The 19,424-nt window shown below is 45.4% G+C and overlaps 1 protein-coding gene across 1 annotated transcript in view; it reads right to left on the bottom strand.

Moving 5' to 3' along the window:
- Ngly1 (N-glycanase 1) overlaps positions 1–16,878 on the bottom strand; it is a 46,051-nt gene extending 29,173 nt beyond the window's left edge. Inside the window, exons 1-4 of the mRNA XM_008833141.3 lie at positions 16,650–16,878; positions 10,657–10,771; positions 2,476–2,715; positions 1,271–1,436 (exon numbers count right to left, since the gene is read on the bottom strand). Coding sequence (XP_008831363.1) covers positions 1,271–1,436; positions 2,476–2,715; positions 10,657–10,771; positions 16,650–16,780 — 652 coding nt within the window. The 5' untranslated portion in view covers positions 16,781–16,878. The remainder of the gene's footprint in view (positions 1–1,270; positions 1,437–2,475; positions 2,716–10,656; positions 10,772–16,649) is intronic.
- Positions 16,879–19,424: the final 2,546 nt, after the last annotated feature.

Here is a 19,424-nt window from a genome sequence, read left to right as displayed (position 1 = left end):
TTGATCTTTTTGAGACAGGATCTCCCTATAGCCCCAGCTGGCCTTAAACTCACAGAGATCCGCCTGCCTCTGCCTCCCGAGTGCTGGGATTAAAGGCGTGCACCACTATGCCTGGCTATTAAGTATTTCTTTTTTAAAAAAATATTTATTATTTGTATGTGTATGTGTGTTTTGCCTGCATGTAGCTAAGTGCACCCGTATTGTGCAATGCCCACAGAGGACAGAAGGGGCTGTCAGATCCCGTGGAACTGGAGTTACGGACAGTTGTTAGCTGCCATGGGGGTGCTGGGATTCAAACCTGGGTCTTCTGCAGGAACAGCCAGTGTTCTTAACCGCCAAGCCATCCCTCCAGCCCCCTATTAAGTATTTCTTAAGTATGAATATCTGGATCTTAAGTATATTAAAAACCTGGCAATTCATATTTCAGGGTTATCTGACTCACTGCCTTAGTAGTCTAGAACATTTTAATGTTTTCTTTTTCTTAATGGTCATAGATAAACTTCATTCTTTTGAATTTGAATATTCCATATTCTTTCTTTATATTTTACATGTATGACTTTTTTGACTCCATGTATGTTAAGTACACCTGTGTGTGCAACGCCTGTGGAGGTTAGAAGAGGGTGTGAGGCGCCCTGGAACTGGGGTTATAGATGGCTGTGAGCCACCAAGTAGGTGCTGAGAACCGAACCTGGGTCCTCTACAAGAGCAGTCAGTGCTCTTAAGCACTGAGTCAGCTCACCAGCCCCTGAATATTCTACATTCTAAATAGAACCGATACTAAAAAAATTAAAGGCACAATAATGCCGCTGTACTTTTCATGACAAAGTTTCAGTCTACAACATGAATGGTCCTTGAAGAAATGATGCTAATAAACCAACCAGAAGAGACAAATAGGCATGAGTCCATTTAATGCAATAAAACAGTCAAAATCATAGAGACAGAAAGCAGGATGGTGGCTGTGGGAAGGCAGGACAGTGTTTAGTAGGCAGAGCTTCCATTCTACAGACAGAAAAAGCTGACAGCGGTATTCATGAATGCACCCAGTAGCAATGAACTGCACACTTAGAAATGGTTAGGACAGGAAATTTTCTGTACTATTATTACCACAATATAAAATTTTTAGAAGCAAAGATGTGTCCATTGTTTTAGTGCTTAAACTCCATTATGTATGGGTTAGACTTTCGTAGTATACACCTGCAGCCAAAGGCACGGACATTTACTGTGCAATGACGTACAGCCAACAAGGAGCCATGATGGAAGGCACTGCTACCTTTGTCTAGTTTCCTAGCTCTGGACAGCTTCTCCTGAGATTTCCTTTTTAGCTCACTGACTGGAATACAAGTCAATGCTTTCTCCTGGAGGACAGGGTTCTCATAGAGCTCTACATGTTGAATGTTGGACTGAAGGACTTTTAGAATGGTTGAATCAGCAACAATCTAAAGAGAAAAAAAAATACTCAAATTAGCTGTTTACAATATGCTACAAAAATTACATGATAAAAATGATGTGATTCTATGTTGCAGATAAAGTGGAACATATGGATTCAATGAAAACCAATTGCATGCACACATTTACAAAATCAGTATTAGGTCAGGTGTGGTGGCACAATTCTTTAATCCCAGCATTCAGGAGGCAGAGGCAGGAGGATCTCTGTGAGATCAAGGCCAGCCTGGTCTACATAGTGAGCGCCAGGCCAGCTGGATTATAGGGAAACCGTCTCAAACCAACCAAAATTAGTATTAGGAGACAGTGCATTGTGTCAGTCTGTTCTCCCCTTGGTCCTACTGAGGACATAAACTACATGTGCTGAACTCACAAGCTTTGATGAAGACGGTGTTGAGCAAATGTGTCTGGTGGCCTTTTCAATACAGACCCTTGTAACATACTGTGTTACAGAGGAAGCAGGATTTTTCCAGATCAAGAATGTCATTGAAGATGTTGATAATGCCCATAGTGATGGGCAACAGCTAAAATTTAGATCGCAATTGTAAACGCAACAGAGGAAATCGATGAGCCTGATGGGCACAAACATCTGTTAAGCAGTTTGTTTTAGGTTAAAAACACGCTCATTTCTATAACTGATTTATGTTACAGGCAGTAGGTACATTTATAAATGATAGCTAAACAAAACTTTAGTTGGGTCAAGGAGCAGTATGCCACAAGTTGTTTTAAAATATAAATACAAAGGCTGGGCATGGTGGTACACATCTGTAATCCCAGCACTCAGGATGAAGTGAAGGGCTCACGAGTTAGAGGTCAGCCTGAGCTACACAGCAAGATACTCTCTCGAAGGAACAAAGGAAGGGAGGGAAGAGATAAAACCATCTCCCCACCTTTGCTACAACTATGACATTTTGAAGCGTTAACCAAATCAAAGACATCGAAGTTGTAAAAACCAAGACATTTGAGACTTAAATGCAAGTTTGCTATTTCAACACTGACAGAGCATTAAAGAATGTTGAATTCCAACACTACCTTTGGCGCAAAGGATGCTCTTGGAGGCTGCCCTGGTTGGTCTCCTGGGTGCTGGGCTAATGCATTCGGACCTGCAGACCATGCTGTGGGAAGCTGGGGACTGGCAGCAGGCTGCTGAGGCAACCCCGCTTTCGTATCTGACCCACCCAATCTGCTGCTTCTCTCCAGGGCGATCAGGTCTCGGATTTTCTGCAGCTGCTCCACTGAAGCATTTTTAGGAAAGATAAGATGTGTTTCACCCTGTAATTTACACAATTGAGAAAAATCTTAATCGATGCTCTAAATTGGCAGTTATTCTTAATACACTGTGAAGTCAGTACTATAGAAAGTATTCCAATTTTAACAAACACTATTTTTTTAGCAAAATTAAGAAACTGTGTTTCCTTGCCATTTAATACAGTTCAAAGGACCTTTTTTATTTAGGATTTTTTTTTTTTTTTGAGATAGGGTCTCATGCATTCCAGCCCCCAAAATTGCTATATACCTTAGGATGACCTTGGACTTCTAGGCCCCCCCACTTGCTAAGTGCTGGGATTACAGATGTGTGCACCCAAGCCTAGTCTATACAGTACTGAGGCTCAAATACCGGGCTTCACGCGTGCTTGGCAAGCAGCACACTATCAACTGAACCTAGCCTCAGGAGACCTAGAAAAATGTATAATCTTTTTAGAATAGATCATAGAGGAACAAAATGGGGGTTGGAGAAACAGCTCAGCAGTTAAGAGCACACGTGGCTCTTGAAGAAGACCTGGCTTTGGTTCTCAGCACCCATATCGGGTCAGTCACAACTGCCAGTAAGTCCAGCTCCAGGGGATCTGAAGCCCTCTTCTGGCTTCTGAAGCCACTGTGTACCTTCATGTACTAGCATACATACATATACATAAATAAAAACAAGTATTTTTTAAAAGAGTGGCAAAATGCATATTCTTATATTCTTCTCTATTAAATTCTCTACAAAATAGTGATAGAGATGCTGCCACACAAAAGACCTGGACCCAGTGGCACAGACCTAAATCCCAGCTAATCAGGAGACTGAGGCAGGAGAATCCCAAGTTCAATGCTGGCCTGGGCAACTTAGTGAGCTGTCTCAAAACTGAAAGTTTAAAAATAAATAAAGGCTGGGAATGTAGGTCAGTGGTATAATTAATGGTTGCCTAGCATCATGAGGCACCAGGTTCAACGTCCAGTACACATATATACACTCATGCATAAAATAAAAAATAATAAAAAAATTAAGATGGAGAGTGATAGAGGAAGACAACCTTTGGCCTAACTCCACACACACACACACACACACACACACACACACACACAGAGGAAGGGATCAGGAAGGAGTCACATAAATTAGTTAAGAAGTTCGAACACATAATAGGATAACTATGGATGACAACAATTGACTGTTTCAAAGTAGTTAAAAGGATTTAACTCCAGTTCCAGGGGATCCAGTGCCCTCTTCTGACCTCCTCAGGTATTGCATGACATGGATGCACTCACATACATGCAGGCAATACACGCATATACATAAAATAAAAATAATAAATAAAATTTAAAAATGTTTAAAAAAATAAAAGGATTTTCATTATTTCTAACTCAAAGAAATGATATACATCTGAGGTGGTATGTATATCTGTTACCTTAACCTTATTTTAGTAAGCTGTATAAGTGCATAAATGTGTGCAATTACTATCAATTAAAACTAAAAAAGCATTTTTTTTAAAGGAAGTTGCAAGACAATGTCTAAACACAAGTCTTCCAAGAACAGTTATATGATCAGAAGTATGCTTTGGGTCCTCCAGTTTTTCCAGGACAGAAGAAAAGCATACACTGACAGTCAGTTTAAAACTATCTTAAATTTTTTGTGGTACTAGGGACTTGCACATGTTAGGTTAAGTCCTTTACCACCTAGCTACATTCTTAGCTCAAAACTATACATTATTTTTTAAAGATTTAACTATGTGTGCAGGTCTGTTTAGTGTAGGTACCTGTACTCAAATGCGGGTCCCCTCAGAGGCCAGATAAAGGCACTGGATCTCATGGAGCTGGCGTTACAAGCAGCTGTCAGCCATCTGCTGGGACCCAAGCTCCAGTTCTCTGTGAAGCAGCAAGTGCTCTTCACGGCTGAGCAGTCTCCCTAACCCTCCCAAACCACTAAGAATAAAAATGTCCCCCAAATAAAACAGAGTAAAAGTAATTGTTTAGTTCTATTTAGTGAATAACCTTAGCACAAAGTGCTTTAAGATAAACATTACAACACAACTCCTAATGAAAAACAGTAAATTATAAAACCAGAAAAACAGGTGAGATGAAAAATATATCCAATCAAGTCTCAACAGTGGCAAATAATAATTCTGCCAACCGTAATGTGATTAAAGGTTGCCGCCCACCCCTGTATGTAGACCATGAACATTTAAACAAATTCCATAACTGACAGCTGTTTCCCTGGTGACAGGAATCAGGTAGTACTCAGTAACAGTCCTGCATTCACAGGACTCCTCTTTCCAAAGCCAGAAGCAGCCAGCAGGCCTCGTGTCTTATCACCTTAGCTGTGAAGACAACTGCTACCACTGCTGGTGTCTGTGCAGTCTAGGTGCTGCACTGGGTGCTGAGCTCAGCACTTCACATGCACTCTCTTCAGTCATCCTCTGGACCATCTGGAAGGTTCTAAGGTTACCACTACATTTTATGTGACAATATGAAGGCTCAGAGACGAATCACATGGCTGACGCCACAGATTAACTGCCAGGGCGGAGATCAAACTGCACTGACTCCATCTTAATCTGAACAGAAACCACAAGCTTGTTCAGAGAGTTGGAAGGATCAAACAAACACAACATCTACGACTGCGGCAACTCATACAGAACAAAGGACAGACGGCCATAATGGCTTTTCCAATATTAGAAAGAAAGTGTAGAGCAGTGGTTAGCAGAGACAGAAACAGGGCAGGGCAGGCATAAGGATAAGCCAGCGAAAGCATTCAGTGCTCCAGCAAGGAGTCAGCCTGGTAGGTTTTGGTACAGCAGAATGAATGTGGTTACAGGAGTACACAGCTGTAAATAGAGATTTTTTTTAATGTACTCACCAGAGTAACTTGTGACAGACCTGCCAATTACCTGGATTTGATCATCACCCCATGTACATATAAATCAAGATAGCACATGGACCTCAGAGGCACACAACTAAAACTCAAAGATAACACCTGGGGAAGCCAAAGCAGGAGAATCACAAGTCTGAGCGCAGCCTGTGCTAAGTCGAGTTCCAGGCAGCCTGAGACTGAGCCCTGTCTCAAAAAGCAAAACAATTTCTTCCCCCGCCCCTTCTTTTTCCTCTTCCTTTTCTTCTTTGGTCTTTTTGAGACAGGGTCTCCCTGTAGCCCCAGCTGGCCTGGAACTCACTATGTAGACCAGGCTGGCCTTGATATCACAGAGATCCACCTGCCTCTGCCTCCTGAGTGCTGGGATTAAAGGCACGACACCACACCCTGCCCAAAGAAGTTTTTAAAAAATGAAAAAAGAGGAAGAACTGCTCCGCACCTACACACACTACCCGGTCTCCTGTCAGCAAAGCAGCAACTGACAGAGGCAGAAGCAGGTTAACCGGAGGAACCAATGGAGGCACAACTCAGCTCTACGGCCAAAATGGAATTTGGTGTGTTTGAGGTGAAGCATGAAAAGCAGCGCTTATGTAGCTGGATCTCCACAGCTTAGTGAGAAGGCCTGTGCTGCTGGTACCTGGGCCTCTCTCTCTACCATGTCACAACTAGTACTAAAAAACAATATGGCACTATGGCAAAATACTCATATAAAATGTGTAATCCACAACACCATGCAGTTATAAAAGGACAAAATTGTAGGCTAAATGTACTAGATCCATTTTAGAAAATCAAAAGTTCAAGCTGGGCATGGTGGTGCACGCCTTTAATCCCAGCACTTAGGAGGCAGAGGCAGGTGGATCTCTGTGAGTTCAAGGCCAGCCTGGTCTACATAGTGAATTCCAGGACAGCTGGGGCTACAGGGAGACCCTGTCTCAAAAAGACACCCCCCCCCAAAAAAGAGAGAGAAAATCAAAAGTTCTAAGATTAAGTTATTAAAACAGTTTTTTTCTAAGACAACTCTCATTGCAGGATGTTTAGCAAAATACCTTGGAGACACCAAAACAATACCACTTCCCTCACAGATGCCCATGCTGCACTGTTGAATGGAGAGAGGGTCCGGGTGGAGGACAGGTATGACTCCTGGCTGAGAACTAGCTCGCTAAACTGGAGGCTCACACAGCCCTTTGTACTGCAGTCTTCCTGAACCTCACTCATAATTTTCAGGATGTCAGTATGCAGTTGTAAATTTCAGGGTAGGTCTTAGATGTGTGCTTCAACTGAAAAGCCCAGCAAAATTCTTTGACAACAGAGTGTGCTTTCCGCTCTGAGTTCCTCTACAACATAGTTATACTGACAACAGTCTCTTCAGATGTATCCTGAGGTGTGAGGTCCAAAGACAGTCAGAAACTAAATATAATTTGTCTTAACAAAACATGTTCATATGATCTTGAATTGTGACTCCATTTACATCAAACGCTGTTCCAAGTTTCAGAGTACCTTGTTTTCTAGCTTTGGGGAGACCAACCATCAAGAATGAGGAATTTTCTGGGATATGCCTCTTAGTGCCCAAACCAACACAATCCTGGGCAAAGTGGGTCTAGTGGCCACCTTACCTGGTACTCAAATATTTACCGAGTGAAAGACAAATATGATCCCCTGAATCTGTGAAACTTCAACAATGAGAAGAAACAGGCACAGCCTCTGCACATCAATTACTAAATCTTTCCATCCAATTTAAGACTCTGTTACCTGAAACAAAATCAGCCACGCTCTTGTTTCTTTCCCTCTCGAGTTTCAAATTCTCTATGTTCAGATGTTTAATGTAATCAGAGGACACTGTAAACTCATATCCACAACCTGTTGTCTCTGGTCATGGACATATTTATTCAACTAATAACTCTACTTGAATACTATTTAACAGCAAAGTAGTCATAACTGTCCAAAAGACAGTCAGAGATTTCTCCCTTAAAAACTGCTCCTCCCCAAGATCTCTCCACCTCCATTAATGTACACCAATCTATGTAGTTTCTCAAACCCAAACCTAGACGCCCCCAATTTCTCCCCAATTTCTTTAAACCCAACATCTAATTCATCAAGAAAACCTGATGATTGACTACCAAAAAGGTAAAAGAGAATCCTGGATCCATCTATTTCTCATTCCCCTGGCATCAGCACTTAATTCAACAAATGTTGAAACGTAAAGCCTAATGTCTGTGTGACATCAGTAGCCCAGGAGCGAGCACTGGGAACAAGACAAAGGCACACCTCAACAGTCTACACAGCCTCTTCTGTCTCACTTAGACTAGCTTCATCAGCTAAACTGGTCTTCCTGTACATCCCTTGCCTATATCCCAGATTATCCAGAATATTCTCTTTACAACAGCTTGAGTAATCTTTGAAAATATTCCTTCTTGCTTAAAAATTTCCAACGGCCTCTCTACTAGTTAACTTTTCTCATCTCTGTGATAAAAATCTGACATAATTTAAAGGCACAGAGATTTATTTTGGCTCAGTTTCAGGAGGTTCAGTCCAGAGTCATGTGGGAATGTGTTCCTGAGCCCATGGCCAGGTGGAAGGTCACGGTGGGGGGGATCATGATAGGAGGAGGCGGCTGGTTAACCAGCAGCAACAGGAAGAGGCCTGTGCCAGATACAGCCCTGTTGGGGGACCCTGCTAAGGTTGCAGTCCACCATGTCTGGATAGCTCTAAGGGGCTTGGCGCTATATGGAAGGACTCCCTTTCTCAGCGGGGGCCTCCTGCTCTCTGTCTGACTTACCTGGAAAGTGCCGCCAAGCATGGATGTCTGACCTTATTTGGAACATGACCTTTGGCATGATTACCTCCAATAAAACTGCCCCCAGGTTTTTTCTATATGATAATTAGGCATTGCCCTATAGTGGGATGATAGGATCCCCCTACCACATGTAAATAAAGCATACTGTGAGCACTTATCAGCTGAAGCTTTGGCTGCTGCCTCCACACTATATTTTCCCTAACCCCCACTGAATAAACGGAGCTGTTTCACTGAATCTGGAGCTGTATCACTGAATCTGCCTCCCCAGAAAGTCTTTTCCGTTAAGCTCACTGGCCGTCCTGAACCCGTTCGTCGCTTCTGCTCCCTTTGTCCTTGTGGACCGGTGGCCAACAGCCCTCGAGGGGAGGGAGAGACCCCACAGCTGGTGCCCAAACACGTGGAGTTTGTGAGTACCCCCTCTCTCCAAGAGGGTAGCAGCAGCTTTGCCTTAGCCATCCCACCCTTGAGGATCGGCAGTCTCTCCTCTTTTTCCTCCTTTTATTTTCAGTCTGAGTCTTCGCGTGGGACCGTTAAAGATGAAGGAGCTGTATCACTGAATCTGACTCCCCGGAAAGTCTTTTCCATTGTGCTCACTGGCCGTCCTGAACCTGTTTATTGCTTCTGCTCCCTTTGTCCTCGTGGATCAGTGGCCAACAGCCCTGGAGGGGAGGGAGAGACCCACACAGCCCCAGAAACATGTCCCCAGTGACACATCTCCTCCATCCAGACCCTGTTTCCACTCTTCCACCTCTTCCTGGTCATCTGTCAAATTCTGACTCTTTCAAGGAATTAAACCACTCACTAGTTAGTCCCAGTCCACAGATGTATCCAGGGGATTTACTCGTCTCCTAGGTATTTATCAAATCAGTCAAACTGACAATGCACATTAATTCTCACCACTTCCCATCGCACTTAGAACAGTCTAAATCTTTACCCCATGTGGACCGGTCTCCTCTACAGCTATCTTCTGTGGCAGCACTCCTGCTGGAAGCCCTCTGCACACATCAACCCTTGGCCTGAACTGAGTTTCAGGTAGCTGAGCTGTTTCTTGTCACTCAGGTCCCTCTTGACCTCCACAGAGGCCTTCCCTGATCACTCCTGTTAAAGGGGCTGTATTACCCTGCCTGCTGTCTTTGTTCGGTGTGCTTGTCCCTGCTTTTATGTTTACCTCCTATCCTATCACAATGCAAGCTCTGGATGAGATGGGTTTAGTCCACTTAGTTCACTACCGTGTCCTCAGGGTCTGCAACACAATTAGTTAGGAAGGATGGACAGGAAGAAAAGTACATCCTATTTTTTGAACAAGGTACAAGTGCTGACTCAGACTGCCTGACACCCGTGCCTCCCCAATCTTGGTTCAGCTTCCTTTAACACTCCACACACCAGAACTAGAGACAGAAACAAATAAAATTCGAAACATTGGGGGGGGGCAGTGTCTTAGTATGTAGCCCAGGCTGCCCTGAACTCCTGATTCTATAGCCTTAGCTTCCCTAGTAGCTAGGATTGCAGGATGTACTATTATGCCTGACCAAAATAAACAATTTTGATAATTAGTTTCATTGTATTATAAAAGTAAACACTGTCATAAGATTGGAGAAGATGGAAACACTGACTCTTCTTGTGAGACAGATGGTGAAATGCCTTCAGACTCCTGTCACAGAAGAAAACCCTGCTGTAAGGTGAGTGAGTTCATCTTTTCTGTGTTTATCTCACTCCTTCTACTTCTTACTGGAGACAGTGACGAGACCCTAAGTATTCATTGCACACTCACAAATCAGGTGCTTGCTTAAAGACTGAAGTGGAGGGGCTGGAGAGATGGCTCAGTGGTTTAGAGCACTGACTGTTCTTGCAGAGAACCCAGGTTCGATTTCCAGCACCCACATGGTGGCTAATAACCGTCTATAACTCCAGTTCCAGGGGAATCCAACCCACTCTTCTGACCTCCTCAGGCAATTCAGGACATGGAGGCACTTACACACATGCAGGCAATACACTCATACACACAAAAGTAATGAACAAAATATTTTTTTTAAAAAAGACTGAAGTCCAGCAGGTTGGATCCTTGGGGTGTGTTTGATGTTCCGTATTCTAAAGCACTGAGACCTGTAAGAATTCTTCTCTGTGGAGATTTGTTACATTTTACCCTGACCTTTTAAGGGCCCAATAGGTAAAAAGTAACTAGTTCTATACATTCCAAAATGATCAGTTATTAAAAAATAACTTTCAAACAATTACTCATCAACACTGTGACTACTCTGCACAGGAAGAGGGGGAGGGAACCCTTATACATACTAACCTCTTCAAAGCCCATTTCAAATAAACACTCAACGGCTCCTCTGACAGGCAAGAGTCTGGTAGAAAAGGCTGTGTTTCCAATACGGATAGATCTGTACTTCTCATCACTGGGGTTTCTGATAAAAGAAGAAAAGAAGTTGGATGACACACAGCAGTCTACACTTCCCATGTCTGTGTGCCCCTTGAGCTGCGTTCCTACACAGCGGCACCCCCCACCTTAGAGTGAGCAGTGCAGACACGCAGTTCCACTCTGTCTCACCTCAGTGCACACTGAGTGCACCCTGGTCCAGTTGCACAGATGCATTATTAGTGATGCCAGAGGAAACCTGCGTGACACCTAACTCTGCGCAGTTACAGCCAGATACCTTCCGAGTCCTTACCTTTCTAGAAGATAATCTGCAAAAGCTTCCAACAGAGGCCAGAGGACTAGTTGTGTCCTGAGGAATCCAACCATCTAGAAAGTGCCCAGCACAACGCTGTAAACAAGAAGCATCTGCATGCTGAATCACAGCTGAAAAGCTCTTCCAACATGAAGCCGGATGGTCACCTGGCTTCCTTTCTTCCCTGGGCCAGGGACTGTTCACAAGTTCTGGTTCATTGAAGATACATTTCTGGCATGGGAAGGATGGTGATAAAAGAAAACGTGCACTTCTTTTGGCTGTAACTGACTTTGAGCAGCATATATGGGTGAGTGGCCAATATACAAAAACCTTTACTGTGAGATGTTTAATAATCTTGAAAAATAAGATTATTATTACACTTTTAAAAACCCTCAGAACATAATTCAGGATGGCACGTGTCATATCTGATTCCGACTGCCTTACAATGCTGTCATTTTTTGTAAGCTCAAGGTCAGGATGGAATGTGTGGCTGTCTGTGTGATATTAGGGATGCTAAGGCTGCCTGCTTGGCATATGGGGAGAGGGTGCGTTAATGCTAGCAACTGACTCACCATCTTTGTCTCACCAATGTATATGCAGTCTCTCGGTATTCTGAAATGAAAACAAAACCAAACTTTTGTTTGTGTTGAGACATGGGCCTGCTGTGTGCTGCCCTTGGACTTAGGGTCGTCCTGGCTCCGCTAAGTACTAGAACTGCAGGCCAGAGCCACTAGCCTACCTAAAACTCAAATGTTTTAATTCTGCAAGTTTAATGAATTTTGTACTTGTTTTCTAAGAAACCTTATACTGCCAATTGTCACAAACCTAAAATAAATCAATCTTTCTCAAGAGCTTCCCCATGATTTCAAAAATTATACAACTTTTTTTCCCACAGAACACTCAGAGACAAAGCTCTATGTACTACTGTTCACACATCAGAGACGGGCGCTGATCTACAAACTCTCTTCCTCGAGAATTCCAGGACTCAGTATTCAATAATCTTTATAGCAATTTGATGCTACCACGAAATTTTTACTCTATCCTGTAAAATTTGTAGGAAGCTAGGAAACTGTCTTTTTACAGGCAACTGGAGAGGGTATCACTGAGAGCTGAGGGAGCACCACCCTCTCCGCACACTGTTTTGTAGTTTCCCAGTCTTCACACTGTGACACTTGGGCCATGGCTGAGGCAGCTACAGAATACTCAGCATCTCTCTGCTTTCCACGTCACACCATTTCACAAACAAAATTAAACTCCAAAATAATCCTACATTTCCCAACGCTAATTACAGACAACTATGGCAAGTTTGTGCAACACATCATGAGGTTATAAGCATGTCAGTACCACCCCAGAGGACATATCCCACTGTTTAAGAACCCGGTGCTGTTAATCCTTTCCCCAGCAGCTGCTGGGGCTCTATACTGTCATAAGGCATTTACGGTTCTCTCATACTACAGCCAGGGTCCAGCAATGATGATCGTGTCTAGCTACTCAAATTCTACTCTTTCTCCCCCTCAGGCTGGCTTTGTACTCAAGGCTCTCTTGTTTTGGTCTCCTAACTGCTGAGATAACTTGTGTGCATGACCATGTCCAGCAGCCCAATCCTTATTTTTTTCTTATTAAACATGCTAAAGGGTTAAGCATAGACTAATGCCAAGTCTGCCCTGTAGTGTCTGTGGCACCCTGGACATTCACACTGAGTTTTGCTCGATTTTCCATCAACTCATTTTTCTCTGAAGATGTTTCTGGTTTTGCTGTCAGGCTGTGATGCCCCTCCCCACCATCACTGTAATCTATTAACTAGTTCAGAAACTTGAAAGACTTATCTTACTTGTTAGTACTTACTTGGGACATTTTTCTGGGTGGGCAGTTTTTGATGATGAAAAGGAGAGAATCTCGACTAGGTGGCAACATTTCCTGTCCGTTACTTTTATCACTCTGAAAATATTCCATCTTCCTAGCTGTTTTACTCCCATAGTAATCTCCCAAGTTATTTAATTTCCAGAAAAATAATCTTTGCTCTTCTGAGAAAAGTCAGACTTTTTACCTTTTCTGTTTGTTGTTTCACTTTAGATGGGCTCTTACTCTGGCCTCAAACTTGTGACAATCCTCCTACCTTAGCCTCCCAAGTGCTGGGATTACACGTGTGAGCCACCACACAGGACTCTGACTTTAAAAGTCACAACTTACTCTCTAAGACAGTAAAACATGCTAACAGTAAGCAGCAACAGCACCTGACAGAAAAGACAACTGTTAATGCTCATCTTTCAGACATGCTGAGGGTTAACCTGATCATTTACTAAGCTTCTTCCTCTTTAGAATACACAACCCCACAGAGTGCACAGAAACAAAATTTAGTACAGATGCATGCTACATCTACTGCTACTCACAGTGCTGTTTTGTAGGCAATTGTAAAACTCTGTACCTACTCCTGGAAATCTGTCATTCTGAGAAACATTTCAACTTTTCAAAAATCTGTATCTGCTTTTGGAATGATTCACCAATGGCTAAACCTCTACCATTCTCTATGCTTACAGGCAAAAGTTGTACACCCATACAGGTGTGGCGGGGCACACCTGCAATCCTAATACTTGGGGTACGGGCTCTAGGTCACTCTACATTCCACAGTGAAAGTGTCTCAAGAACCAAACGATCCACCAACAAACCAGGAAAAACAAACAAAACCCTCATCCGTGGGTCACAAAACAAAGCAACTCGAATGCAGATTTGCAGAAAGGAGGGGTGATGATGGGGAGACAGGTAAGACTAAACAGAACACATTGTATATACATCAATGAAACTGTTCCAGAACAAATTTAATCAATAAAAAGTCACCACTCTTTAGCTTACTTTCGTTTAACGTAATAACAGGGAGCATCAGTAGCAGCTGCATGTGTCAAGTCCTTTATTTTCATATTTTGTGGAAATCCTAGAATATATTACTTATCTCCCCTTTTATAAATAAGGAAACTCAAACCCAGAAAATGTATATAAATTGGCTGTGATCACACTTAAAACACAGTTGACTAGAGGTGATACTGAGGTGGTTACAAAGTTTACACACACTCTACCACACAAGCTACCAACAAGCTCAACAACCCTCAGCGATCCGCTCTCAGTCCGCGTCTGCAGCGGCCTGTACTAAAACTAGAAGCTAGTGCTATCATTTTGTCTTCTGGAACTTCCTGCAGTGTCGCTGAGAACTGTCAAGGTCTTCTCTGTTCTGTCTGTATTTACAGTTGTGCTTCTCAATGCTTCCTGATTCCAATCAATCCTATCTTCAAATGGAGCTTCACCAAATGTCTCTTCCACTCAGAAACTACGCAGCTTCCTTTGGCCTGTCATCTCTGTGAATGTTCTGCCACTCCAGCAGCTGGTCCTACCTTATCAAACCTCTATTCTCTCCTCTCTCATGTTAGGTCTCTCCATCTCCTCACATAAATGTACAAGCACACACTGTCTTGGAATTGTTCTTAGACTGTATTCCATGGGGCTTTCCATTCCTGTCTCCTAAATATATTCTTTGAACAAAGAAACTACTTTCCAGTTTTGGCTCGTCTCTGTCATGCCCAGTTCAGTCTGTAATTAGTAACTGTCCACTTTGCAAAGCAGATGAGTGCACTATCACATCCTAAAGAATGAATTAGACACCGAGGACATAGTTCAGTTGGTTCTGTTTGTCTAGCATTCATGAAGCCCTGGGGTCAATCCCCAGCACTGCTTAACACCTGGCCAGTGAGGTTGCCCACACCTGTAATCCAGGCAGTGGAGAGGTAGAAGCAGGGTCAGAAACCCAAGGTCGTCCTCAGCTACAGGGCAAATTTGGGGCCAGCCAGGGATATATAAGATCCTGTCTCAAAAACAAAATACGGACTAAATGGACCTAGCAAGCTAGCTGAAAAGCCCATATTAAGTACTGCAGATTTTCTTGAGAAAGTAGATACTAGGGACCCCATCTTTATCTAGAAGTGAGTAGTCTCTTCTGTATGCAAATCTGTCTGTACTTCGTTCTGGGGGATAAGGTAAACATCATCGAAGCAGAAATTTAAAACTCAAAGTATGATTTTAGCATTCCAGATTAGAAATGTAAAGCGACAAGTATCATTTTTTAAATCTAATGAAATGTTCATTTCCGCACTCCTATAAAACACTATGCGCTGTGACTCTGAGGCCGGAGCAAGAGATGGTGAGAAAGTAGCCTTCGAAAGGGCCTCAGCTGTGCGCTTGCGGGTTTTCCAAAAACAGCAATGGGAACAGAAACCCGGACTTTACTCAGATAAATTAGAGAAGTGTAAACAAAGTGTGGCCAGGGCCCAGGAAGGATCTGGAGCTTTTCCATTAGGGTTAGGAAGCCGCTGGATTTGGACATGGAAAAAGGCTGGCTCCCAGCAAGCCAGAGTTTGAATTCTGGGAATAGACGGTCAGGGCATTGGCACTCAGACAAACAGCAGTTCTTCCTATCAACCTGAATTCAGTTCCGCACTCCAAACTGCCTTTTTAGATAAAAACCCAATCAGAAATGCAAGCCACGGTAAAAAGGTCTAGAAGAACCACAGGGCCTGTAGTTGAGAAAGCATTCATGCGACTGTCAAATCATCCGCATGCAAAGCTGTCCTTCCTAACACCCTCCCATCTGCACCCCTGGTTCAGAACTGAGGCGGAAGAAGGACACGGCCACCCCAGTTTTCTGAAGGGCTGGGGGGGTGTGTGTCAAGGCTCAGTGGGAAGTCACAGCTGATGCACCATGCAGAATCCCGCTATGACCCAGCCAGTCCAGGGGCACCCTGCACTGAGCACTGTGACCTCTGGGGATGGAAAGGCTAAGCTGAGGTGTCCAAAGGAGGAAGGTGATGGTCGCACGGATAACAACTACGCAGCTGTGAGCTGGCGGCGTGCGTGGCATCCGGCCTGGAACCGTGGCCCAGCACGTTCTCTACGGTTCACTTTAGAAATCACTCGTGGGGTTTTCACCCAAATGCACAGTCACAACCGCGGAAGCTCAAGCCTGGGACCCCGCCACTGGGCGGCTAAGACAGGAGGAGGCTGAGCTCGAGGCCCTCGTCGGCCACCAAGCAAGTTCCAGGCCAGCCTGGGCTACGGGCAAGGTCCTGTCCGAAACAAAACCCAGCTGTCACCGAGCCAGAGCCCGGCCACAGCCACCAGCTCCACGCCGGGCACTCCCGTGGACTGCGGCCACCACCGGGAAGCGCGGCCGGGCAGGACGTCACCGCGTCCTGGCGCCCCGCGCCCCTCCGCTCTCCCCGGGGCTGCGGCCGGGGCTGACCAGCTTCGCCCGGCGCAGGGAGCGTCTGACGGCCAGGGGAGAGCTTCCCCCAGTCGCCCTGACGTCCAGGGCCACGACCCGGAAGCCGCACACAGTGGGGCTCCGCAACCCGGAAGCCGCACACAGTGGGGCTCCGCAACCCGGAAGCCGCACACAGTGGGGCTCCGCAACCCGGAAGCCGCACACAGTGGGGCTCCGCAACCCGGAAGCCGCACACAGTGGGGCTCCGCAACCCGGAAGCCGCACACAGTGGGGCTCCGCAACCCGGAAGCCGCACACAGAGGACTCTACACCGTAGGGCCGATTCCGGCCCCCGCCCGCGCGCCGTACCTCAGGATGTTGTCGGCGTAGGTGAGCAGCAGCTTGGAGGCTTCCAGAAAGGTCTCCGGGGTGTTCTGGCAGAGCTCCGCCACAGCCGTGGACCGCGAGCCCGCCGAGCCGCCCAGCGCCGCCGACGCCATACCTGACCGCTGCCCTCGCCGCCCTTCGCGCGACGCCGTCCGCACTGAGCAGACGCCTCAGCAGCGCGCGACCACGGCGGAGGCCCGAAGCCAGGGGGCGGGGCCGGGCCTCAGCATGGGGGGCGGGGCCACTCGGAGGGCAGGGGCGGGGCGCAGGCGCAGCGGGCGGCGGGGCTACTAGGAGGACGGGGCGGGACATCGTGACGGAGCAATTGGAAGGACAGGTGCTCAGGGGCCTGGCTTAGCCACGGAGGGGCGGGGCCTCGGCCAGGAGGGGCGGGGCGTAGGCAGAGGGGTGGGGCCTTCACCGTCCGCCTTCAGGACTCCAGCAGTGTCCGGGCCTCTCGGACCCCGGGCCGGCCTGCTGGCACCAAGCCGCCCAAGCCTCTTCCGTTCCCCACGGGTGGTTTTCCAGCCCTCCCTCCGCGAGGGACTAGGTAGATGTAGCCGGAGGAAGGAACATTCCAGAAGGAAAAGGAAGAAAAACTTGTTTTTCCTTCTTTACGTGTGCGTGTGGCAGGTGTCCCTGGCTCAGGCTGTTCTGGAACTCGCGACAGTTCTGCCTCAGCCTCCCTTGCTGCTTCGGCTTGAGCCACTGGCTTCAGCAACAAAAGCGCGGCTCTGAGCTCGGCTGGGCTTCGCATATGAGGATTCTCTTCCGACTGTGAATGAACGTCACCTAAGCCCCAGCTTACAAGGTATGATCTGCTGGGAAGCGCCTTTCAACAGTCATATACCATCAACGAGTTGTGGCCTCAGTTTACCTTGCGGTGGCCCGCATAAAAAACACACAGTGCTAGACCGGAATCGGGGAGGAGGAAGGCAGTTTGCACACACACACTGAATGGCTACTTGGACTCATGCGGGATGGCCTCCATCAATACACTTCATCCCTCTGAGAAAATGGATCCCTGGCCCCTGGGTGCAGCCTGTGCCTCGCCAGTCCTTTGCAGATTCCTTTACCAATGGTTTCTGTTTTGGAAATTCCAAACCTTAACAAATGCATGTTCCCTCTCACTGGGAACTGAACCCAGGAACCACCCACTTGCTAGGCAGACCTGCCACCTGACCAATGGATGAATTTAGTAGATCCTGATAGGTAAAGTAGCGGATGGATGAATTCAGTTGGTCTGGAGAAAGCACCAGGACACAGATAAAACTCCAGCAGGGGGCTGGGTGTGGTGGTGCACACCTTTAATCCCAGCACTTGGGAAGCAGAGGGAGGTGGATCTCTGTGAGTTCAAGGCCAGCCTGGTCTACATAGTGAGTTCCAGGACAGTTGGGGCTACAGGGAGACCCTGTCTCAAAAAAAAAACAAAAAAACAAAAAAAAAATAAATAAAATAAAACCCCACCAAACTCCAGCAGGATTTATTAGCAAAGGAACACAGGACGAATTCCCTTCGGGGCAGGGAAAATGACATGGGACAGATTCCCTTCCAGGCAGGGAAAAAAATGTCTACCCCAAGTAGTGAGCTGGGGTCTTTTAAAGGGGGAGGGTTCTGCTTCCTGCAGAAGGCAGGAAGATGTACTTTTTTAAAGCTGGGTGGGGGTTGAGGGGAGGGAGAGCAGGACTGTTAAAACCTGCTCTCTTTAGAGTTCAAAGGGGAAGCCTGCTGTATTGGCCAAACATTGGAGAAAAGTCTGCTTCTCTTGACTTCAAAGACCAGGGTGCTTATTAACTCAGTTCCCTTTTCTCAGGGGCTTGTGAGCTCCATGAGGCCCTGTTGGTGAAAGGGTGGGGCTATCTAAACCTTAACACCACCCACCACTGAACTACACCCCCAGCCCTTAATTTAAAAAAAATTGATTTTGAGACAGTATTGTCACTAAGCTACCCCTGGAATTGAACTCACTTTGCAGCCCAATAGAACTGGAACATTCTATTCTCCTCTCTGACTCCTTGAATAGCTGGAATTAGAGGTGTGCACCACAGGATTAGTTAGCAAATATTTTTCTTGGTCTTGTTTTGAAGATGTTTACTTAAATAACCTCTTTCCTTACTACTTTATCTTCTGTTGCTTTTAACGTTTGAAATCTAGTATTTCTGAGCAATTTCTTCTGAGCATTTCCTTTAGAATTTCTAAATATTTACCTGACAAATATAGCTTTTTAGTAATTAGGTTTGTGAACCAACTTCCAAGAATGCTGTATTCAGCTGGGTTTGTTGGCAAATGCTTGTAATCCCAGAATTTGGGATGTGAAGGCAAAAGAACCAGGAGTTCAAGGTCAGCCTTGGCTGTGTACTGAGTTTGAGGCCAGCCTGAGCTACAGGAGACTCTGTCTCTTGTCTCTCTCTCAAACACACACACACACACACACACACACACACACACACACACACCATGGATGTATTAAGGGAGAAGGGATTCAGGGGAAGGAGGAAGGTGTAAGGATAACAAGGGGCTGGTCAAAGAACATTACATGTACATAAAATTGTACATGGACTTTAAATTTTTTTTTTTAATTAGAAGAAGCATTTCATTACAACAGCATTAACCTATTCAATAACATTTTTTCCGAGCTAGGGTACATCTCTTTCAAAATTGGCTGTACATTTTTAGGTTTACAGATGAATTATTATGCTTATACAATCTTTTACTCATTATAAACTCTATAAGACATAAAATTAAATGAGGTTCCAA

This window comes from Nannospalax galili, unplaced genomic scaffold (assembly GCF_000622305.1).
Source record: "Nannospalax galili isolate Female #2095 unplaced genomic scaffold, S.galili_v1.0 scaffold215, whole genome shotgun sequence".
Taxonomy (NCBI): domain Eukaryota; kingdom Metazoa; phylum Chordata; class Mammalia; order Rodentia; family Spalacidae; genus Nannospalax; species Nannospalax galili.
Note: the sequence above shows the minus strand (reverse complement) of the source record. Positions and strands in the feature narration are given on the sequence as shown.